This window comes from Scyliorhinus canicula, chromosome 14, assembly GCF_902713615.1.
Source record: "Scyliorhinus canicula chromosome 14, sScyCan1.1, whole genome shotgun sequence".
NCBI classification, from domain to species: domain Eukaryota; kingdom Metazoa; phylum Chordata; class Chondrichthyes; order Carcharhiniformes; family Scyliorhinidae; genus Scyliorhinus; species Scyliorhinus canicula.
Genome location: NC_052159.1, coordinates 6,346,744 through 6,371,590, shown reverse-complemented (window position 1 = coordinate 6,371,590; position 24,847 = coordinate 6,346,744). Strand labels below are relative to the sequence as shown.

The window sequence follows — 24,847 nt, the reverse complement described above, 5'->3', positions numbered from 1 at the left end:
AACGGACCTCGGGATCGGGCTGCCCACTCAAAAACCCCATCAGAAACTACTGTTACCAGTAATTGGACTACACCAATAGTCCCTGTGTTGAAATGTGATGGGTCCGCAAGGGTATGTGGAGATTTCAAAACCACAATTAACCCAGTATTGGATCACCATCAACTTGCGTTAATTGAAGACTTATTGCTCGACTTTCTGGAGGTCAGAAATTCAGTAAAAGAGGTCTTTCCGGGCAGCACGGTGGCCTAGTGGTTAGCACAACCGCCTCACGGCGCTGAGGTCCCAGGTTCGATCCCGGCTCTGGGTCACTGTCCGTGTGGAGTTTGCACATTCTCCCCGTGTCTGTGTGGGTTTCGCCCCCACAACCCAAAAATGTGCAGAGTAGGTGGATTGGCCACGCTAAATTGCCCCTTAATAGAAAAAATAATTGGGTAATCTAAATTTAAAAAAAAAAAAAAAGAGGTCTTTCCCAGGCGTATCTACAGATAAATGTGGCTGTAGAATCACAAACGTTACTTACAATAGTGACACATAAAGGTCTTTTTCATTACAGAATATTTCCATTTGGGGTAACTTCTGCACCTGCCCTTTTTCAGAGACCCATGGATCAAATTCTGAGTGGACTATCTGGTGGACAGTTTTATCCAGATGACATTCTCATTACAGGTTTAGGTAATAGACGACACTTAAAGAACTAGGAAGCCAGCTTGGAACAGTTCCATAATCACAATCTTAGAGTCAAAAAAGAAAAGCGTGAATTTTTTGAGCAACCCATCACCTATCTGGGTCACGTCATTGGCAAACATGGTTTACATTAAGAAGGTGAACAAAGAACAAAGAACAAAGAAAAGTACAGCACAGGAACAGGCCCTTCGGCCCTCCAATCCTGTGCCGACTGCCCGTCTAAATTAAAATATTCTACACTTCCTGGGTCCATATCCCTCTATTCCCATCCTATTCATGTATTTGTCAAGCTGCCTGTCAAACATCACTATCGTCCCTGCTTCCACCACCTCCTCCGGCAGCGAGTTCCAGGCACCCACTATCCTCTGTGTAAAAAACTTTCCTCATACATCTCCTCTAAACCTTGCCCCTCGCACCTTAAACCTATGCCCCCTAGTAACTGACCCCTCTACCCTGGGAAAAAGCCTCTGACTATCCACCCTGTCTATGCCCCTCATAATTTTGTAGACCTCTATCAGGTCGCCCCTCAACCTCCGTCGTTCCAGTGAGAATAAACCGAGTTTATTCAACCTCTCCTAATAGCTAATGCCCTCCATACCAGGCAACATCCTGGTAAATCTCTTCTGCATCCTCTCTAAAGCCTCCACATCCTTCTGGTAGTGTGACGACCAGAATTGAACAAGGCCAAGTATGGCCTAACTAAGCTTCTATACAGCTGTAACTTGACTTGCCAATTCTTATATTCAATGCCCCGGCCAATGAAGGCAAGCATGCCATATGCCTTCTTGACTACCTTCTCCACCTCTGTTGCCCCTTTCAGTGACCTGTGGACCTGTACACCAAGATCTCTTTGACTGTCAATACTCTTTTTTTTAAAGTTATTTAAAAAATTTATGGTACCCAATTCATTTTTTTTCCAATTAAGGGGCAATTTAGCATGTTCAATCCACCTATCTTGCACATCTTTGGGTTGTGGGTGCGAAACCCACGCAAACACGGGGAGAATGTGCAAACTCCATACGGACAGTGACCCAGAGCCGGGATCGAACCTGGGACCTCGGCGCCGTGAGGCAGCAGTGCTAACCCACTGTGCCGCCGTGCTGCCCTGACTGTCAATACTCTTGAGGGTTCTGCCATTGACTGTATACCATTCAGACGGCTGAAATCCTTGAAGCCCCGCATCCTCAAGATGTGATGCAATTGAGGTTATTTTTGCTCAATAATTATGGTAAATCTGTTCCTAACCTAGCAACGAGATTGAAGCCATTCTGCGCTTTATTCTGCGTCAAACAGCCACTGGATAGAAGAATGTCGAAAGGTATAAGAAATTTTAAAGAAGGCAGAGCTATTGATTAACTACAATCCCAAGGCGAAAGTACAACTTGCTTGCGATGCATCAGCCTGTGGGGGTGGTGCAGTTGTTTTTAGCTAACTCCTTCACTGCTCTCCCCCCCCACCCCCCAACACACATACACACACACACAAGGCTTAGCATCAATGTCTTATATACTTGTAACTCTATCTCTTGCCTCGCACATAATGGCCTCAGGAGGGGAAAGACCAATAGAATTTGCTTCACGGACGCTTACTAGCGGAGAAAGGAACTGGGCTCAGTTAGAAAAAGAAGCTTTCAGCATCATATTTGGAGTAAGAAAGTTTCACCACTACCTTTACGGACATCACTTTACACTTTTGTCAGGCCACCGACCCTTGGCGACAATCTCTGGCTTGTACAAAGGGATTCCTTCTTTAGCAGCTAATCCGTTACAAGAGATGGTCTTTGATTTTTGTCAGCACATCGTTACGATATCCAGTGCCATCCGTCGGAGCAGCAAGCAAACGCGGTTGCTTTATCCAGACTGCTGTTACAAATCAAACAAGAACCTGAGGAAAATTTCGTAAACACCCTGTATTTCTCACACATGGATAATGTACCTGGGACTTCATGTCAAGTACAGAGGTACACAAGAACCGGTCCAGTGACGGGGAAGGTGATGGCAATGGTCCTAAAATGTACGATGCCAGACGTACATCGTAAGAAGCCAGACCTCAGGCTGTACACCACGGGAATCTGATCTGACAGTCCAGAGTGGAGTTCTATTATGGGGGCTCTGAGTGATTATTCCTCCCCGCTCGCTGTTATAAACCCCATAGGACCCATGGGGGCGACCCGAATAATCTCCCCGTGGGGCCCGTGAAGTATAAGCTCCCCCACTGAGGGGCGGAGGCCCAACAGCAAGCTGGTTAATTCCCCGAGATAAAAGGCAGCCCAGGAATGAGCCGGAATCTCAGGATGCTCCCGGCTGGTGTGGTATTATTGTAAATGTAAGAACTGCAGGGGTTAATGAAATGTCTAGATCAGCCACTAGATGGGGCTAGAGTTACAAGTATATAAGATGTTGATGCTAAGCCTTGTGGGGGGGGGGGGGGGGGGGGGGGGGGGGGGAGAGCAGTGAAGGAGTTAGCTATCGACAGACTGAAGTAAATATAGTGTCAGTAAGAGCAGATCATAGTTTATTATAGTGTAGAGATTAGTTGTGAGCGCAGAGATTGTATGTTAATTATCAACTGTATTATTTAGAAGTACGTGTCGAATCCAAATTAGTAGTGTTAAAAAATGTATAGCTTTGTTCAAGTTAAAGCAATTTGCGGTCTTTGTGAACACTGCACCAACCATCCTGAATTTAGCAACTCAAAGAACACCACAGCTGGGACTTTGGACTGCTGCTTAGTTGCTGAATTTCCTAACTCTGAATGGGAAATAAATCATTTTTGACTCACCTTTTCTGGACTCCTCATTGAACATAAGAACATAAGAACCAGGAGCAGGAGTAGGCCATCTGGCCCCTCGAGCCTGCTCCGCCATTCAATTAGATCACGGCTGATCTTTTGTGGACTCAGCTCCACTTTCCGGCCCAAACACCATAACCCTTATTCCCTTTATTCTTCAAAAAACTATCTATCTTTACCTTAAAAACATGTAATGAAGGAGCCTCAACTGCTTCACTGGGCAAGGAATTCAATAGATTCATAACCCTTTGGGTGAAGAAGTTCCTCCTAAACTCAATCCTAAATCTACTTCCCCTTATTTTGAGGCTATGTCCCCTAGTTCTGCTGTCACCCGCCAGTGGAAACAACCTGCCCCCATCTATCCTATCTATTCCCTTCATAATTTTATATGTTTCTATAAGATCCACCCTCATCCAAGTATTGACCACAATACTTGCGAGACAAAATCCTTGACCAACTACATGAGGGACACTCTGGTGTGGCGACGATGGAAGAATTGGCATTGCAGTTAATTTTGGTGGCTGGGACTAGGTGCTCAAATTGAAGAGAAAGTAGGGCAAAGTCAGTCCTGTGCAAAGACTAAGGAATATCCCCACTGCAACCCTTACATCGGTGGGAATGGCCAACACAGCCATGGCAGAGGATGCACTACTCTGGACCAGTGGGGGGGGACATGTTCCCAGTGATGTTCGATGCACGCTCTAATTGGCTGGAAGTCGCAATCATGAAATCTAAGACGACCGAACAAACCATTGAGAGATATTACATGAGGTATTCGCAAGGTTCGGAAGGATGGAGCAAGTTATGTTGCAGAGTTTGAAGATTCCTTGAAGGGGATTGGTATTCAACTTATCAAGACAGCTCCATACCATCCTTCAACAAATAGATTGGCCGAACAATTTGGTCAATCAACTTCCTGATGTCGGATAGAAATACTGCGCATGGAACAACGCAGAGCACACCAGCGAGGCTACTCGACAAGACGAAATTGAGAACTCAATTCGACCTCTTAATACCACCTGATACTTCAGAGATCGTCAAACGACAACAGCAAGCACAAATTTCTAGGACGGAACAAAACGCAAAACGTAGAGTCTTCAACCAAGGAGAGCGGGTATTAGCAAGGAGCTATATGACGAGCCATCATCCTGGAAAAGGCAGGTTCGTTATCTTACCGCACAGACAGACGATGAGCGAGTTTGGCAACACCATACTGACCAACTACTAGCTTCATGACCTGAGACCTATTGCAGAGACAATTTCAAATTCTGTCCCTGCAGTCAGGGGCTGGTTTAGCACAGTGGGCTAAATAGTAATCCAGAACAATGCCAGCAGGGCGGGTTCAATTCCCGTGCCGGCCTCCCCGAGCAGGCGCCGGAATGTGGCGACTAGGAGCTTTTCTAGAAGCCGACTTGTGACAATAAGCGATTATTAGTATTATTATCTTCAGCCCTAACGGAGACAGACACCAAGGTAAATTCTCAAGAAGCACCAGCAACAAGAGAAAACATCTCAAGGAGCCAGATTCCAGTATGTTGGGTACTAACTAGAAGAGACAGACGTCCTCTTAAAAGACTGTCTTATTGAGTGTTATATCTATAAAATAACATAACGGTGTCAATTAATGTAATGGAACTTAAGGTGGCACAGTGGTGCATCGGTTAGCACTGCTGCCTCATGGCGCCGAGGACCCGGGTTCGATCCCGGGCTCCAGGTCACTGTCCATATGGAATTTGCACATTATCTCCGTGGGTCTCACCCCCACAACCCAAAGATGTGCAGAATAGGGGAATTGACCGCGCTAAATTGCCTCTTCATTGGAAAAAAAATAAGATGGCTACTCTAAAATATTTTTTAAAATTAAAAAGTAATGGATATTTAATTGGATCTGTCGTTGAAGTGTTAAAAGAAAAGTTGTTTGCACTAAAGGGGTAAAGGTGGGGGGGGTGGTGTTATGTATTTACATAACTCTGCCTGCTGGTGAAACGTTGCTTGATTTGTAGTGACATCAGCGGAGTCGTTGTGGGAACTTTAGTTCCCCATCTAGTATTGTATGGGCAACATTTCCAAGTTCAACCCGCTCTCTTTTTTCACAAACCTAAAGCTTGACACCTCTTCTTTTCTCGTGGCTAACTAGGGAAATACAGTATAACATACAGCCTAAATCTCATGATACAATGATCGCTGTCCGTAAATGTTCCCTCACTGACACTTGATCCTGGCCCACCTCATTTGTTTTGATTTGTTTAATTGTCACGTGTACCGAGGTAGTGTGAAAAATATTGTTCTGCGTACAGTCCAGACAGATCGTTCCATAGATCAAAAAACATTGGACATACATAGATACACAATGTAAATACATAGACACAGAGATCGGGTGAAGCAGATGGAGCGTAGTCCTACTCAGTAGAGAAGATGTGTGGAGAGATCAGTTCAGTCCATTAGAGCGTCGTTCAGGAGTCTGGTAACAGCTGGGAAGAAGCTGTTATTGAGTCTGTTTGTGCGTGTTCTCAGACTTTTGCATCTCCTGCCCGATGGAAGGATTTGGAAGAGAGAATAACCCGGGTGGGAGGGGTCTTTGGTTCGCTGCCTGCTTTCATTCCCAAGAAGCAGGTCCAGCAGTGCCCCCTTTCTCCCTGGACTGGACACACACTGCTGTAAAAAATTCCCCTCAACATATTCTAGGAACTGTTCTGCCTCTCTGTGCCCTTTACACACTCCGATCCGAGAGCGTGATCTAAAGTTTGCGTCACATCTGACTTGTAATGCGATGCAGCTCGTACCCGTCTTGCCACTCCTCACGAGATCTGACGGGATCTCGTGGGACATCGCGATCTGGATCCCGTCCACAATAGGCGGGACCTAAACTTGCATATTGAAGTGTGCAGTTAGACACACCTGAATATGCATTAGCCGGGTCTAGCCAGCGCCCGGGATCGATCCTCTTGCGAAGGAGACACAGCCGGGCGCCGTTTAACACTGGTCTCTGTGAGCGGTGACCAGGCAGAATGGCACGTGGGATCTCCCAGGTGATCGGAAGCCCCCAAGTGGTCAGCCGCTGGGCAGGGTGGCATCAGGGCAGCAGTGCCAAGGTGGCATTTCCCCCGTGCCGGGAATCGGGCCTGTGCTGCCCTGCCTGTATATGGGGTGCAGGGGGCTCAATGAGCAATGTAAATGAACCTTTCTGTCCCTTAGCTCGAGCCAATTAGATTCCGTCCTTGGCCCCTGTGGGAAATCCTCTTCCCACACCATTGCGATGCTCTCCTTAACCCAGACCATCCTCTCTCCCCCTTTGCTACCTTTCCTAATAACACCTCGTCCCGCCCTGCTTGGATTCTGGTCTATATTCGAGCCACATTGTGGGATTTCCAAATAACTCACACAATCCCTCATGTTTTCTCTCTCTCGCTCCAATTAACTATTTATCTTGTCATAGCGGGTCTCTCTCTCTCTCTCTCTCATGTTCTCTCTCTGGCTCACCCTCATTAGCTGTCACTCACACACCCCCTCTCCCTCTCCAATCAGCTATTTCTCATATTCTCTTTCTCTCTGTCACTCTCCCTCTCTTTAGCTTCAGCTCACTCTCAGTTCTCCATTAGCTATCTCTAAAGTCCCCTCTCTCTCCGCGTGTCACAGAGTAGCACGGTAGCACAGTGGTTAGCACAGTTGCTTCACAGCTCCAGGTTCGATTCCCGGCTTGGGTCACTGTCTGCGCGGAGTCTGCACGTTCTCCCCGTGTCTGCGTGGGTTTCCTCCGGGTGCTCCGGTTTCCTCCCACAGTCCAAAGAAAATGAAATGAAAATCGCTTATTGTCACGAGTAGGCTTCAATGAAGTTACTGTGAAAAGCCCCTAGTCGCCACATTCCGGCGCCTGTCCGGGGAGGCTGGTACGGGAATTGAACCGTGCTGCTGGCCTGCTTGGTCTGCTTTAAAAGCCAGCGATTTAGCTCAGTGAGCTAAACCAGCCCCTATGTGCAGGTTAGGTGGATTGGCCGTGATAAATTGCCCTTAGTGTCCAAAAAATGTTAACTGGGGGTTACTGGGTTACGGGGATGGGGTAGATACATGGGCTTCAGTAGGCTGCTCTTTGTAAGGGCAGGTGCAGACTCGATGGGCCGAATGGCCTCCTTCTGCACTGAAAATTCTATGATTATACTATGATTACACCCCACTACCTGGTTCACTCACATTCCTCTGTGGTTTCGACAATGCCTTAGCAAGTCTGGTCAAGCTTTGAAATGAGCCCACACCCAGGCGGCAGTCAACCAGCCCCGACAGCCAATCAGCTACAACACGTTACAGCCAGGCGGGAAACGCTGGGTGCAGGCAGGTACCAACTCGAGTTACAATTTATTTCACCGACGCAGAATGGAAACGTGGGCAAAAAAAACAGCAACTTGCATTGATATAGACCCTTGAACAAGGATCTTTACAGGAATGAGTAATTGAACAGAATTTGACATTGAGTCACCTGAGGTGGTATTAGGTCACGTGACCAAATGCTTGGTCAGAAGGTAGGTTTGGAAGGAGCGTCTTGAAGGAGCAGGGGGCGAGGCAGAGGGAGGGAGAGAGATTTCGGGGGGGGGGATCTCCAGAGCTTGGGGCCCATGAAGCTGAAGGCACGGCCGCCAACGATAGAGTGAAAAGAATGGAGGATGGACAGGAGACCAGAGGTGGAGGAGAGCAGGGATCTTGGAACGCTGCAGGAATGGAGGAGATTCCAGAGATCAGGAGAGATGAGTGATTTTAGAATCGAGGAATTGTTCAGCCAGGAGCTAATGAGGGCCAGCGAGCAGCGGGGATGATGGTTATGGAGACTGAGTGTGCGTTAGGATATTGAAAGCAGAAGTTCGGAGGAGCTCCAGTCTGATAAATGTGAATATGAGAGGCCAGCCAGGAGTTTGATGAAATAGTCAAGACCAGAGGAGCATTGATGGCTACACTTCAAAAATGTCCATTGGCTGTGAAGACATCACTAATGGAGAGAGGAATTTGGAAGGAACAGGGTGATTGGGGCTTGTGGTTCACAGATCTCCTCCTCTTTACGTCCGATTCTGTGTAGACTCATTGATAAGAGATTGTTCACTGTGATTAGTCAATAATTCTGTTATTGTTATACGATGTGACTATCATGGTGATAGGAGGCAAACTGGAGTTTGTACGTTCTCCCCGTGCCTGTGCGATTTTCCGCCGGATGCTCCGGTTTCCTCCCACAGTCCAAAGCTGTGCAGGTTAGGTTATGGGGATAGGGCGGGGGAGTGGGCCGAGGTAGAGTGCATTTTTGGAGGATCGGTGGAGACCCGATGGGCTAAATGGCTTCCTTCTACACTGTAGGGATTCTAGGATTCTAAGATTCTATGATAAAATACACTGCAGTAACTCAACAAGGCTCCTTAGGCAGCACATTTCAAACCCATGACCTCTAGCATCTAGAAGGACAGGAGCAGCAGATACCTGGGACCCCCACCACCTGGAGGTTCCCCTCCAAGTCACTCACCATCCTGACTTGGAAATATACCGGCCGTTCCTTCACCGTCGCTGGGTCAAAATCCCAGAACTACCTCCCGAACAGCACTGCGGGTGTACCTACACCTCAGGGACTGCAGCGGGTTCAAGAAGGCAGCTCCCCATCACCTACTCAAGGGGCAATTAGGGATGGGTAACAAATGCCGGCCGAGCCAGCGACGCCCACATCCCATGAAAGAATTTTTAAAATCGCACAAAACTTACAGATCCAAAGGGCCCATTCAGCCCATTGTAAGTGTGCTAGCCCTTTGAAAGAGGCACCTAATTAGAAAAAAACCCTCGCTGCTCTCCAAAACTGGGAAAAATGTCAAATATCTATTCAATTGTCAATGGCTTTTGGTTCGATACTGCGCTCGCAATGTCACTTCATGCCCGACAGTTTTGTACATTTGTACACAGGAGGAAAGTCAATTAATTTATTTGTCTCCACACACCCTCCCTCCACCCCCCCCCCCCTTCAATCCCCAGGTATGCCGCCCCCTCCACCACCACTCCTCGCCTTCCACCACCCCCCCATTCCACTTATTTGAAGGTGAATGGGGCAGATTATGAACCGAGGTTTGAACGATGCTCAGCTCCCTCTCTGCCAGTTGCCTTGGTAACATCGACACCACCTCCCACAATAAAGTGTAATTGTAGATGTTTTATCCCAGGACACTTGGGGGGGGGGGGGGGAGGGTGATGCAGAGGATAGTGCAGCATGCCAGGGTGGGGGAGGGTCTGAGTAAAAGATTCACGTTATCATTGATACCAGCGACACAAGAGAGGGGCCGGGAGCATCAGAATTCTAGCTCCTCGGGCATCGACATTGTCTGAAGTCTACCTGAGAGCGAGAGAAGAGGCTCACACAGACATAGAGGAGAGAGAGAGAGTTAGACAGAAATAGCAGAGCAGAGACTCACGTACATTCACAGAGAGGCGAAATCTGGAGAAAGAGATTGCAAAAACTCAGAGGGAAGCAGAGAGAGAGAGAGAGAAGGACAAAGAGAGAGACAGATATAGACAGAGAGTGGGGGGGGAGAAAGCAGAAAGAGAGGAAGGAAAAATAGAGAGAGTGACAGATGGAGAAATGTGCAGACGGATACACAGACACAACGTGGTGGCACGACAACACAGTGGTTAGCACTGTTGCTTCACAGCGCAGGGGTCCCGGGTTGGATTCCCGGTTTGGGTCACTGTTTATGCGGAGTCTGCACGTTCTCCCCGTGTGTGCGTGGGTTTCCTCCGGGTGCTCCGGTTTCCTCCCACAAGTCTCGAAGGACGTGCTGTTAGGTGAATTGGACATCCTGAATTCTCCGTCTGTGCACCCGAACAGGCGCCGGAATGCGGTGACATGGGGATTTTCACATTTCATAACTTAATTGCAGTGTTAATGTAAGCCTACTTGTGACACTAATAAAGATTATTAGTTGTTGGGTTCTAAATTTATCCCAGTCTTCGGGGCTATCACTGACTTTTGCCTCCTTATATGCTTTTTCTTTCAACTTAATACTCCCCTTAGTTTCCATTTAAATATTTGGCTTTTCTATTATTTCTGCCAAAGTGGACAACCTCACACTTCATACTCCATCTGCCAAATTTTTGCCCTCTCACCTAACCTATGAATAGCTATTTGCATAGTCTCTGGGCCAGGCTTTCATCATCGATGAGGGAACCACGAGTGAGGGACTACCCATCTCCTGTAAAAGGGCCCCCATCATCTGAAGAGATAAATTGGAGAACCAGATGGATGGCCATCTGTTTCTGTTGATACAGTTCACAGATGGCCTCATTATACATGTTTGGCAAAGCATCAAGACTCACGAATGGTTTAGTTCAATAAGAGGCTGCATCCTCAGGTGGCAGTGCAGTGTTTTTGTTGATTGACTTCCTGATCATCCTGAAAACAGTTCCTTTCAGCGCAGACTTGGCACAAACGTACAAACACCAGACAGTCACTCAAGGCCGGAATTGAACCTGGATCCCTGGCGCCGTAAGGCAGCAGTACTAACCACTGTGCCACCGTGCCACCCAAAATAGACACATGGATAAGACCTTTCAACCATACATTGAGAAATGTTCACAGCCCCTCTAGGGGGCTAAGAACCGCTTGTGGTCACGGAATTGGTCCCACACCATGCAAATTGCAGGGGGTAGGAGGTGAGGAGGGGTAGTGGTGGTGCCTCGGCTGCCAACCACCACCACCACCACCCCCCTCCCCATCTCCCCCCACAATGGGACTGGCCATTGGGTGCAGGGTGCAGATTCACTAGCCGTGCCTGTATCCCACAATGGAGAAAATTGCCAACCTTGGGAATGGGAGTGGGAATCCCAGAATCAGGTCTCACCCACAATATTTAAAGACCTCTGCAGTCATAGAATCATTGCATTTACAGTGCAGAAGGAGGCCATTCAGCCCATCAGGTCTGCACCGGCCCTTGGAAAGAGCACCCTACGCCTCCACACTATCCTCGCAACCCTGTAACCCCACCTAACTTTTGGACACTAAGGGGCAATTTAACACGTCCAATCCACCCAACCTGCACATCTTTGGACTATGAACATAGGACCCCGGAGCTGTGAGGCAGCAGTGCAAACGACTGTGCCACCGTACCATGCCACGCCAGTCAACCCAACTCCGTGAAAATCTGGCTCTGTGTATTCTCCGCACAATTTAATTTCCTATCTATCTTTGCATCATTAGAAAATTTGCCTACCATACAGTCAATCCCTTAATGCAAGTCACTAACAGAGAGCATAAACAGCTGAGCCTCTCTCACTGATCCCTGTGGTACTCCACTTGCTACAGTTTACCAACCTGAAAATGACCCATTTGTCCCAACTCTCTGTTTCCTGTTCGTTAACCAATCCTTTATCGATGCTAATGTATCGCCCCCATGCCTTGCAAAGTAATCTTGTATGCGGAATCTTCGGAAATCCAAATATACCACATCTACTGGTTCCCCTGTGTCTATCCTGTTCGTTACATCCTCAAAGAACTCTAATACATGAAATGAAAATGAAAATGAAAATCGCTTATTGTCACGATTAGGCTTCAATGAAGTTACTGTGAAAAGCCCCTAGTCGCCACATCCCTTTCATAAAGCCAGGTTGATTCTGCCTAACTGTATCATCATTTTCAAAATGCCCTTTCACTACCTTTGTCCCAAAGTTATGAGAACGCTTTTGACCCTGTTCATGTCGGTGTTCATTGTCTTTGTGAGCCTGAAAACCATAAAACGGTTTGAAAACCGCAAGGAAATAAATTACTGTGGCTGTACTTTCACCAGTCAAACTGCAGGGGTTCAAGAAGGCAGCTCACCACCACATGCTCAAGTGTAATTAACAATCGCCAATAAAAGCTGGTCTTACCATTCATCCTGTGAATGAATAAAAAACTTTCCACTTTGTTTTCATCTTTTTTTCCCACTTATTTTCTAATCTTTTCATGTCCCCTCTACCATTCTTTCATTTGCTATCCTCGTGCTTAGCATAAGCATTTTTCATTCGTATTAATTTTGCCCTTATTAATCTACTGCCCCATCTTGCAATTACTGAACCTTTTCTTCTTTTGTTTTCCTGAGGTAGGTTTCTCCTGCCCTCCATTAAGCAGCATTTTTAATATTTCCCCTTTATCTTTTTACATTCTTTGTTTTCTCGAACGACATTTGCATCCCGTTAAAACCAGCACTAGCAGTAAATCAATTTACCACTTTGGGCTTTGCCTTCCTCCTGCACTTCTCAATCATTTCCTCAAATCGTATCATGTTGTGATCGCTAATGCCTTGATGCTCCCCACACTTTTCTCCCCTTATCTATTGTTTCATTTCCCATTACTAGAATCCAGAAGTGATGTATCTCTTTTTAGAATTTTTAGATACGAGGTAAGAAAGGAGTTCTGCCAACATTGCCCCACAATTAGATGGTGGGGCATCGAACCCCATGATCAGGGCAAATCTCTTCTTATCTATTATTACAATCCATATGGATTAATTTCTAATCTTTTTGTCAGTTTTGTCTCTGCTTTTCTCCTGTCGTTATGTTTTCTCTGATTAGTACAACTGCCCCACCTTCCTTCCCATTCCCCTCTGATTGTATTATAACCAACAACACTTAAAATAGTGAATGTATTTAGGAAATGAGGTGTTATCTCAATGAAACATATAAAGTAATAAAATCATAGAGTAATAGTCATAGAGTCATAGAATAATAGTCATAGAGTCATGGAGTCATAGAGTAATAGCCATAGAGTCATAGAGTAATAGTCATAGAGTCATAGAGTAATAGTCATAGTCATAGAGTAATAGTCATAGTGTCATGGAGTCATAGAGTAATAGTCATAGAGTCATAGAGTAATAGTCATAGAGTCATAGAGTAATAGTCATAGTGTCATGGAGTTATAGAGTAATAGTCAAAAAGTCATAGAGTAATAGACATAGAGTCATAGAGTAATAGTCATAGTGTCATGGAGTCATATAGTAATAGTCATAGAGTCATAGAGTAATAGTCATAGAGTCATAGAGTAATAGTCATAGTGTCATGGAGTTATAGAGTAATAGTCAAAAAGTCATAGAGTAATAGTCATAGAGTCATCGAGTCATGGAGTCATAGAGTAATAGTCATAGAGTCATGGAGTCATAGAGTAATAGTCATAGAGTCATAGAGTGATAGAGTAATAGAGTAATAGTCATCATGTCATACAGTAATGGAGCCATAGAGTAATAGTCATAGATTCATAGAGTAATAGAGTAATAGTCATCATGTCATACAGTAATGGAGCCATAGAGTAATAGTCATAGATTCATAGAGTAATAGAGTAATAGTCATCATGTCATACAGTAATGGAGCCATAGAGTAATAGTCATAGATTCATAGGGGTCTGCAGCTCAGAAAGGAAAGGCCTTCGGCCTATTGCGTCTGCATCGGTCACAAAATGCCACCAAACTATTCTAATTCCACTTTCCAGCACTTGGCCCACAGCCGTGTCTGCCTAGGCATCGCAAATGCCCATCTAAATGCTTCTTAAATGTTATGAGGGTCTCTGTCTCAATCGCCCTTTCAGGCAGCGAGTTCCATACTCCCACCGCCCTCTGGGTAAAAACTTTCCTCACATCCCCTCTAAACCTCCCGCCCCTTACCTTAAATCTATGTCCCTTGGTCACTGATCCCTCCACCAAGGGGAAAAGTTTCTTCCTGTCTCCTCTATCTATGCCCCTCATCATTTTACACATCTCAATCATATCCCCCCTCAGTATCCTCTGCTCCAAGGGAAACAACCCCAGTCTATCCAACCTCTGTTCATAGCTAACACTCTCCAGTCCAGGCAACATCCTGGTAAATCTGCTCTGCACCCTTTCCAGTTGCTATCACATCCCTCCTATAATGTGGATTCCAGAACTGCCACAATACTCTCGCTGTGGCCTAACCAACGTTTTATACAGTTCCAGCATAACCTCCCTGCTCTTAAACTCTATGCCTCAGCTAATAAAGGCAAATATACCATCTGCCTTCTTAACCACTGTACCCACCTGCTCTGCTTCCTTAAGGGACGGGTGTACATGCACACCAAGATCCCATTGATCCTCGGTGCTTCCCAGGGTCCTGCCGTTCATCATGAATTGCCTTGTCACAGTCTCAGAACAAAAGGTCAGCAATTTAGGACAGTGATTATAAGAAAAAATGTCACTCAGAGGATTGTGAATCTTGGAATTCTCGATACATAGTCATGGTTGAGATTGAAAGATTTTGGAGCATTCACGGAATGAAGGGATGTTAGGACCGTGAGGGTACGTGTGGTTGAGGAAGAAGATAAGTCATGAAGTTCTAGAATGACAATCGAGAATGGTCATCATTGAACTTTTAATTCCAGATGTTTGCTCAATTCAAATTTCATCATCTGCCGCTGTGGGATTCGAACCCAGGGCATTAGCCTGAGTCTCTGGATTACTAGTCCAGTGACAATACTATTACACCACTGCTTCCTACTGGTCACGATGAAACTGCAATTGATGGTCAGAAAAATCCATCTAGTTCACTAATGTCCCCTTTAGGGAAGGAAAGTTGGGGTCCTCACCTGCTCTCGCCTACTCGATATGTGACTCCAGACCCACAGCACTGTGGCTAACACATACTAGCATACATATAAGGAGCAGGATTGGCCCATTCTGCCTCCTCAAGCTTGCTCCACCACTCAATGGGACCATGGCCGATTTGACTGTGGCCTCACATCCACATTCCACCTACCCCCGGTAACCTTTGACACCCTTGTTAGTCAACAACCGATCTACCTCTGCCTTCAAACATTCAATGACTCTGCCTCTACCACTCTCTGGGGGAGAGAGTTCTGAAGATTCGGGACCCTCTGCGAGAAAACATTTCTTCTGACCTCCATCTTCAACGGGAGATTTTTAAACTGTGTCCCCGAGGTCTGGTCTTCCCCACATGGGGAAACATCCTTTCCACATCCACCCTGCCAAATCCCCTCAGCATCTCAATCCATCTGTACACCTGCAGCAAAACATCCCTACTTTCATATTCCAATCCCCTCGCAATAAACAACAACCTTCCATCTGCGTTCCGGATCACTTGCTGTGCCTGAATACTTACTTATTGTGATTCCTGTACCAGGACCCTCAGGTCCCTCTGTACCTTCGAGTTCTACCATCGCCCTTCACTTATATAATACGTTTCTTTCCTGTTCTTCCTGCCAGACATTGCTGCAAAGCACTTTAATTCATAGAATTTACAGTGCAGAAGGAGGCCATTCAGCCCATCGAGTCTGCACCAGCCCTTGGAAAGAGCGCCCTACTCAAGCCTACACCTCTACCCTATCCCCTGTCATGTGAGAGCACCTTTAAGAAATGGGTATTTATAAATGGGTGTGTATATAAATATCTGTAGCGACAGTACCTTTAAGAAATGGGTGTTTATTGCTGCAGTGATGTCAGAGCGTGGGTGGAGCTGGGCTGTCTGTCAGCTTTTTTACTTTCATTTTAGGCTGTTTGCTGCAGGGTGTGTTTAAGTTTTGTTTTCAGTGTTGGAGCTGAAGCCAGACAGAGCAGGTGTACTGCTGTTCTCTCTGCCATCAAAAGACTATCTCTTGATCATTTGGTGAATTCAGAATTATAAATGTTTTCAGTAGTGACTTTAACCTGATTTGCTTCTGCTAAAGGTTTTGCTTTTAAGTCTTATGGATGTTAAAAAGGAAAGCTTAAAGGTTTACTTAGTGTATGGGTGCTGGGGGGTGTTTATTATTGTTATTGTTATTATTATTATTGTTCTGTTGTTATACATTTTTCAAAAATCTCAATTAAAATTATTTTTTTTAAAAAAGGTTTACTTAGTGTTGATATCTTTGTGGATTGTATTTGAATTGATGGTTGCTAAGATGTTCACTGTATGTTTTAAAAAGGTTAACCTGAGTTCGTAGAATAAACATTGTTTTGCTTTTAAAAAATACTTTTCCATTTCTGCTGTACCCACCTGCAGAGTGGGCCGTGTGCTCCCCATGTCACAATCTAGTAAGTTGTGGCTCAGGTGAACACCATGGTACATTTTGGGGTTCTCTAAACCCCGGCCCATAACACCCGGTAACCCAATAACCCAACCTACCTTTTGGAGACTAAGGGCCAATTTAGCACGGCGATCCACCTAACCTGCACATCTTTGGACTTGTGGGAGGAAACCGGAGCACCCGGAGGAAACCCACGCAGACACAGGGAGAACGTGCAGAGTCTGCACAGACAGTGACCCAAGCCGGGAATCGAACCCGGGTCCCCGACGCTGTGAGGCAGCAGTGCTAGCCACTCTGCTACCGTGCCGGCCCTAGTAGCTCCCGACTTTGACTTCAGTTTTCACAATCCTTTCTTTCAAAACTCGTGTTTGTTTTTACCTGCATCTGAACGTTTATGTCGCCCTTGTTTCTTGTGCACAAAACAAATGGAAATCACAATGGAATTGGAATGGTTTCTAAGAGAATTTAAGGCCCATTAACTTCAGGGAGGGGCCAGGTCATTCAGAAATCTCTACGGTCAGAATAGCAATTTTAACACTCAGATCGACGGGAATTTGCCAGCTCAGAGCATGAAAGGACATTGAAGCCAAAGCTGATGGATGACCAGTTGAGGTATTTGTGTCCAATATTCGTGCCCGGCCTACAATCCCCAGCAGTCTCCTCTCACCTTCATCATTTACTAACGATCGAGCTTATCCCTCAGGTTAATGAACCCAAACATCTCAGAGAAACAGTTCCAATTAGCAAGTTCCAATTAGTTTTCATAGATTTTCATAGAATTTACAGTGCAGAAGGAGGCCATTCGGCCCATCGAGTCTGCACCGGCTCTTGGGAAGAGCACACTAACCAAGGTCAACACCTCCACCCTATCCCCGTAACCCCACCCAACACTAAGGGCAATTTTGGGCACTAAGGGGCAATTTAGCATGGCCAATCCACCTAACCTGCCCATCTTTGTGACTGTGGGGGGAAACCGGAGCACCCGGAGGAAACCCACGCACACACGGGGAGGATGTGCAGGCTCCGCACAGACAGTGACCCAAGCCGGAATCGAACCTGGGACCCTGGAGCTGTGAAGCAATTGTGCTATCCACAATGCTACCGTTGAGGAATAACTATTGGCCTGGGTGCCTGGTGGCAGGGTTGGGGGGGGGGGGGGGGGGGGGGGGGGGCATTTCCTCCTCATCTTCGCAAGAGTGGCTGTGGGATGATATGGGTTCACTTTGATTGGGGACTTTGATTGGGAGAAGAAGCACAGGAGGCCGAAAGGATTGTAGCTCAGGAATCTCAGAGGGCTGTGAGGCTGCAGGGGTTTGCAGAGATAGGGAGGTCGGGGGGAGGGGGGTGGGGGGTGAGGTCATGGAGGGATTTTAAATGAATGATAGAATTTAAAATTGAGGCGTTGCTGGACTGGAGACGACTGTAGTTTAGCGAAGACAGGGGGTGATCGGGGAAGGAGACTTGGCGCCTGTTAAGACGCGGATCGTAAAGTTTGAGGTGAGTTCAAGTTAACGGATGGTAGGATGTGGGCAATCAGCCAGGGGCGCGTAAGAATAATTAAGTCTCGAGGTAACAATGTCTTAAATGAGGGTTTTAGCAGTGGATGTGTTGAGACGGTGTGGTTAGAGAGGTAGGAATAGATGGTCTTCATGATGGGGAGGGTTTGTGGGCAGAAGGGCAGCAGGGTAGCACAGTGGTTAGCACATTTGCTGCACAGCACCAGGGGCCTAGGTTCGATTCCCGGCTTGGGTCACTGACTGTGCGGAGTCTGCACGTTCTCCCCGTGTCTGCGTGGGTTTCCTCCGGGTGCTCCGGTTTCCTCCCACCAGCCACAAAAAACGTGCTGTTAGGTGAATTGGACATTCTGAATTCTCCCTCTGTGTACCCGAACAGGCGCCGGAATGTGGCGACTAGGGGCTTTTCACAGTAACTTCATTGCAGTGTTAACGTAAGCCTACTTGTGACAATAAAGATTATTATTATTATTTAAAAGCCCATCTCAGGGTCAAGTACAACACCAAGGTTATGAACAGTGTGGTTTAGCCTCAGGCAGTTGCCAGGGAGGGGGTTGATAATTAGGGAACAGAGTTTGTGCCAAGGTGTGAAGACAATGGCTTTGGTCGTCCCAATATTTACCTGAAGGAAGTTTCTGCTCATCCGCTGCTGGTTTCGGATTCGCAGCCTGATAATTCCGCAACAGTGGAGGAGTCGAGAGAGGTGGGGGAGCTGTGGGGGTGGAGGTGAGGTGGGGGTGTGGTGGGGGTGGGGTGAGCTGTGGGTGATCTGGGGGTGCGGGTGATGTGAGGGTGAGGTGGAGCTGGGGGTCTTCAACGTGCATGTGAAAATGAACACACTGCTTTCGGATGGTGTCACCGAAGGGCAGCGTGTAGCTGAGAAATAGGAGGGAGCGAGGATAGATCCGTGGGGATCACCAGAGGTAACGGTGCGGGATCAGGAAGAGAAGCCATTACCAGCCATTCTCTGACTCTGATTGGATTAGAATGGAACCAGGAGAGGACTGTCCCACCCAGCTGGCCAACAGGGGAGGGGGTGTTAGAGGAGGATGGTGTGGTCACCGTATCAAAGGCTGCGGACAGCTCTTGAAGGAGGAGGAGGGAAAGTTTGCCTTTGTCACTCTCACACAGGATGTTAGTTGTCAGTTCGATAAGAGCTGTTTTTGAGGAAGGATTCAAACAAGGAGTTCCGGGAGAGATGGGAAGGGATTTGGGAGGTGACAACACATTCAGAGAGGAGAGGGGAGGTTGGCGATGGGATCGTAGTTGGCAGGATGCTAACCCAGAGAGGGAGAGGTTCCTGAGGTGAATTGCAAAGTCCACTTTACTGCACAAAACCTCGGAATTCACCCCGGGTTCTTGCTAGTGGTCAATACCGGCCTGTCGCTGGATATATCCACTGGGTTTAACTTGGTGTACGAGAGAGCCAGCTCTGCCTCAGTGTACCGCTACACAAAATCAAGCCTGCAATTTCAGTTCGCTACTGAGGGAATTGAAGCTCCAGTTGTCTAGTCAAGTGGCCGTTAAATATTCCGTGCACCGGCTGGTAGGTGACCCGAGTGGTGAAATGCCAGGTTACAGCCGGCCCTAAGTGGTGGGTGGGGTTGCTGGGTTGTGGGGATAGGGTGGGGGTGTGGGTTTGGGTAGGGTGCTCTTTCCAAGAGCTGGTGCAGACTCGATGGGCCGAATGCTAAACCAGCCCCTGTGACCACCTGGTCATTTATGTCACGATTGTTTTGGGGATCCTGTTGTGTATAAATTGGCTGCCACATAGAATCATTGAATTTACAGTGCAGAAGCAGGCCATTCGGCCCATTAAAGCTGCACTGGCCCTTAGAAAGAGGGCCGCACTTAAGCCCACACCTCCACCCTATCCCAGTAACCCAGTAACACCACCTAACCTTTTGGACACTAAGGGCAATTTATCACGGCCAATCCACCTAACCTGCACATCTTTGGACTGTGGGAGGAAACCGGAGCACCCGGAGGAAACCCACGCAGACACGGGGAGGACGTGCAGACTCAGCACAATGACCCAGGCCGGGAATCGAACCTGGGATCCTGGCGCTGTGAAGCAACTGTGCTAACCACTGTGCTACCATGCCGCCCAGAGTGTCCTACATTCCACATACACAGGGGCAGGCAGTGGCGGAGTGGTAATATCAGTGGACTCGTAGCGGCCCAGGTTCTGAGAAGTGGGTTCAAATCCCACCATGTCAAACGGTGGCGTGTAAATTTTAAATAAATCACTTAATTGACGATGAAACAAAGATCTGGAATGTAAAGCCAGCCTCAGTAATGGTGATCATGAAACTATTGCGAATTGTCGTACAAACCCATCTGGTTCACTAATGTCCTTGAGGGAAGGAAATCTGGGGCTGATTTAGCACAGTGGGCTAAACAGCTGGATTGTAATGCAGAACAAGGCCAGCAGCGCGGGTTCAATTCCCGTACCGGCCTCCCCGAACAGGTGCCGGAATGTGGCGACTAGGGGCTTTTCACAGTGACTTCATTGAAGCCTACTCGTGACAATAATAAATTATATTATTATTAAATCTGCCGTCCTTACCCGGTCTGGCCTACATGTGACTCCAGACCCACAGCAATGTGGGTGACTGCGAAATGGCCGAGCCAGTCACTCAGTTCAAGGGCAATTAGGGATGGGCAACAAATGCCGGCCCAGCCCAGCGACCCCCATAAAAGAACAATAGAAAGTACCTCAGTTCTAGCAAGTTGCTAAAAAACCATTGAGCCACATGGATTGCAACACTTCAAGAAAGCAGCTCATCACTGCCTTCTCCTCCAGAAGAAAATAGGGATGGGCAAAAATGCTGACCTTGCCCAAATGTCAGGAAAGAATACATAAAAAACAATTCCAACAGCAACTGTGCGGCATGAAAATGTTTCATTGGCTGCAAAATGGTTTGGGGCGTTGTGAGGTTGTGATATGTAATCAGCCCTTTCTTTACTGGAGCTGGGAGTCCGTTCCAATTCATTCAACTATTGAAAGGTTCCAATGGTTTCCATGGTGAACTACTAATGACGGGGTTAAACGGTCGATCGCATTGTGCTCAGGGTGGAGTCCCACGTTTAAACGCTTTCCCCATCTCTGGCTCTCCACTCAATATTTAACTACCGTTAGCCCATCTCCTAGCCCCTGGCGTTGGGTCGGAAGCCAGGGCGGAGATTTCTGTTTTAGAGAGTCGGGGGGGGGGGGGGGGGGGGGGGGGGGGGGAGAAAAATAAAGACAGCCAATCAGTCGCTGGCTGCTACACCTCGATGTCAAATATGCCATTTCCATACAAGTCCTTCTTGTCGTGTATCTGAGGTGGCACATTGGCTAACGTGGGCGTAGTAAGTGGGCCAAGGAGCATTGAAAGATTTAGTGGCGTTAACGCGAAGAGGTGAGTTACTCTCTGCAGGTTTCCCAGCCTCTGACCTGCTCTGGGGGCCACAGTATTTATTTACTGTACCGTGGTACAGGAGGTCATTCAAGCGGAGGGGGGGGGGGGGTGTAGGGAATTCTATAATTTGGGGAATTGACGGCATCCTTTGCACACAGCATCAAAAGTCCCGCTGGAATGCTGCCTGCCTGGTACCAGGATGAGGGACATCTCTAATCACCTTGCAAGGATAGTGGAGTGGGAGGGGGAGAATCCAGTTGTTATGGTCCACGTTGGGACATAGAACATAGAACATTACAGCGCAGTACAGGCCCTTCACCCCTCGATGTTGCGCCGACCTGTGAAACCACTCTAAAGTCCATCTACACTATTTCCTTATCGTCCATATGCCTATCCAAAGACCATTTGAATGCATTTAGTGTTGGCGAGTCCACTACTGTTGCAGGCAGGGCATTCCACGCCCTTACTACTCTCTGAGTAAAGAACCTACCTCTGACATCTGTCCTGTATCTATCTCCCCTCAATTTAAAGCTATGTCCCCTCGTGCTGGACATCACCATCCGAGGAAAAAGGCTCTCACTGTCCACCCTATCTAATCCTCTGATCATCTTGTATGCCTCAATTAAGTCACCTCTTAATCTTCTTCTCTCTAACGAAAACAGCCTCAAGTCCCTCAGCCTTCCCTCATAAGATCTTCCCTCCATACCAGGCAACATCCTGGTAAATCTCCTCTGCACCCTTTCCAATGCTTCCACATCCTTCCTATAATGCGGCCACCAGAACTGTACGCAATACTCCAAATGCGGCCGCACCAGAGCTTTGTACAACTGCAACATGACCTCATGGCTCCGAAACTCAATTCCTCTACCAATAAAAGCCTACACACCGTATACCTTCTTAACAATCCTCTCAACCTGGGTGGCAACTTTCAGGGATCTATGTACATGAACACCGAGATCTCTGCTCATCCACACTACCAAGAATCTTACCATTAGCTCAGTACTCTCTTCCTGTTATTCCTTCCAAAATGAATCACCTCACACTTTTCTGCATTAAACTCCATTTGCCACCTCTCAGCCCAGCTCTGCAGCTTATCTATGTCCCTCTGTAACTTGTAACATCCTTCTGCACTGTCCACAACTCCACCGACTTTAGTGTCATCTGCAAATTTACTCACCCATCCTTCTACGTCCTCCTCCAGGTCATTTATAAAATGACAAACAGCAGTGGCCCCAAAACAGATCCTTGTGGTACACCACTAGTAACTGGACTCCATCTGAACATTTCCCACCAACCACCACCCTTTGTCTTCTTCCAGCTAGCCAATTTCTGATCCAAACTGCTAAATCACCCTGAATCCCATGCCTCCGTATTTTCTGCAATAGCCTACCGTGGGGAACCTTATCAAATGCTTTACTGAAATCCATATACACATCAACTGCTTCACCCTCATCCACCTGTTTAGTCACCTTCTCAAAGAACTCAATAAGGTTTGTGAGGCACGACCTACCCTTCACAAAACCGTGTTGACTATCTCCAATCAAATTATTATTTTCCAGATGATTCTACATCCTATCTCTTATAAACCTTTCCAATACTTGGCCCACAACAGAAGTAAGGCTCACTGGTCTATAGTTACCGGGGTTGTCTCTACTCCCCTTCTTGAACAAGGGGACAACATTTGCTGCCCTTCAGTCTTCTGGCACTATTCCTGTAGACAAAGATGACTTAAAGATCAAAGCCAAAGGCTCAGCAATCTCCTCCCTAGCTTCTCAGAGAATCCTAGGATAAATCCCATCTGGCCCAGGGCACTTATCTATTTTAACACTTTCCAGAATCGCTAACACCTCCTTCTTATGAACCTCAAGATTTCTAGTCTAATAGCCTGTATCTCAGTATTCTCCTCGACAACATTGTCTTTTTCCTGTGTGAATACTGACAAATAATATTCATTTAGCACCTCTCCTATCCCCTCGGACTCCATGCACAACTTCCCACTACTGTCCTTGACTGGCCCTACTCTTACCCTAGTCATTCTTTTATTCCTGACATATCTATAGAAAGCTTTAGGGTTTTCCTTGATCCTATCTGCCAAAGACTTCTCATGTCCCCTCCTGGCTCTTCTTAGCTCTCTCTTTAGAGCCTTCCTAGCTAACTTGTAACTCTCGAGCGCCCTAACTGAACCTTCGCGTCTCATCTTTACATAAGCCTCCTTCTTTCTCTTGACAACTGTCTCAACTACTTTAGTAAACCATGGTTCCCTCGCTCGACCACTTCCTCCTTGCCTGACAGGTACACAGTTATCAAGGACACGCAGTAGCAGTTCCTTGAACATACTCCACATTTCCATTGTGCCCATCTCCTGCAGTTTTCCTCTCCATCCGATGCATCCCAAGTCTTGCCTCATCGCATCACAGTTGCCTTTCCCCCAGATATGACTCTTGCCCTGCTGTAAATACCTATCCCTTTCCATAGCTAAAGCAAACGTAATCGAATTGTGGTCACTATCACCAAAGTGCTCACCTACCTCCAAATCTAGCACCTGTCCTGGTTCATTACCCAGTACCAAATCATTGGGACAAACAAGATCGGCACGACTAGGAATGAGGGCCTGTTTGGGGAATATCAGGAACTAGGAACAAAAATAAAGAACAGATCCTCAAGGGTTATAATCTCTGGATTATTACCCGAGCCATGTGCAAATTGGCATAGGGATGAGGAAATTAGGGAAGTAAACACGTGGCTAAAGGAGTGATGAGGGTAAGAGGAGATCCATTTCATGGGGCATTGGCATCAATATTGGGACAGGAGGGATCTGTACCGTTGGGACAGTCTCCACCTGAACCGATCTGGGACCAGTGTTCTAGCGGAAAGGGTAAAGAGGGTGGTCACAATGACTTTAAACTAGGCAGTGTGGGTGTGGGGGAGGGGTCTCAGTGGAACTCAGTACAGTTCCAGAAACAAGTAACAGGGCAGGGAGTAAATAAATAGTCAGGAATTCCAGCTTCAGGAACTGCAGCTAATGGTGAACTACAAGAAGTATACTGGTTAATGGGAAGCAAAGCAGCAGGTCAGCATGTGAGAAGGTAGAGGTTAGAGGATGAACAGGCAGGGCCAGTCTGACAACGAGGGAGGGGAAAGGGAATGTAAGAAATCAAAATGTTACGCTGACTGTGGGAGTGAAAGTTGGGGGTGAGGCTGAGTATGATCAGATCGATGGGCCCCGATCGCGGGCCAGGCCACCGTTGGGGCACCCCCCCCGGGGTCCGATCGCCCCGCGCCACCTCCCCCCCCCCCAGACCCTGGGACCAACCACATGTGCTGCTAATTGTTGTGCGTGGGATCTTGCTGTGTGCAGATTGACTGTTGCATTTCTTACCACAGCGAGTGAGACGGTACACCCCCCCCCCTGCAAAAAAAAAAAAGAGATGAAGGAG

General features: G+C 47.1%; 1 protein-coding gene across 4 annotated transcripts in view; it reads right to left on the bottom strand.

Annotated features, from left to right (window-relative positions):
* The window catches only part of LOC119977213 (cGMP-dependent 3',5'-cyclic phosphodiesterase), a 440,646-nt gene that overhangs the window by 276,173 nt on the left and 139,626 nt on the right, over positions 1-24,847 (bottom strand). The window contains exon 1 of one of the 4 annotated variants that reach the window (XM_038817924.1): positions 2,353-2,562. The exons of 2 other annotated variants lie outside the window; for them this stretch is intronic. In XM_038817924.1, the coding sequence (XP_038673852.1) occupies positions 2,353-2,364 (12 nt within the window). In that variant the 5' untranslated portion in view covers positions 2,365-2,562. Of the gene's footprint in view, positions 1-2,352; positions 2,563-24,847 lie in introns of those variants that run through there. One more of the 4 variants, XM_038817925.1, reaches the window with a different exon arrangement.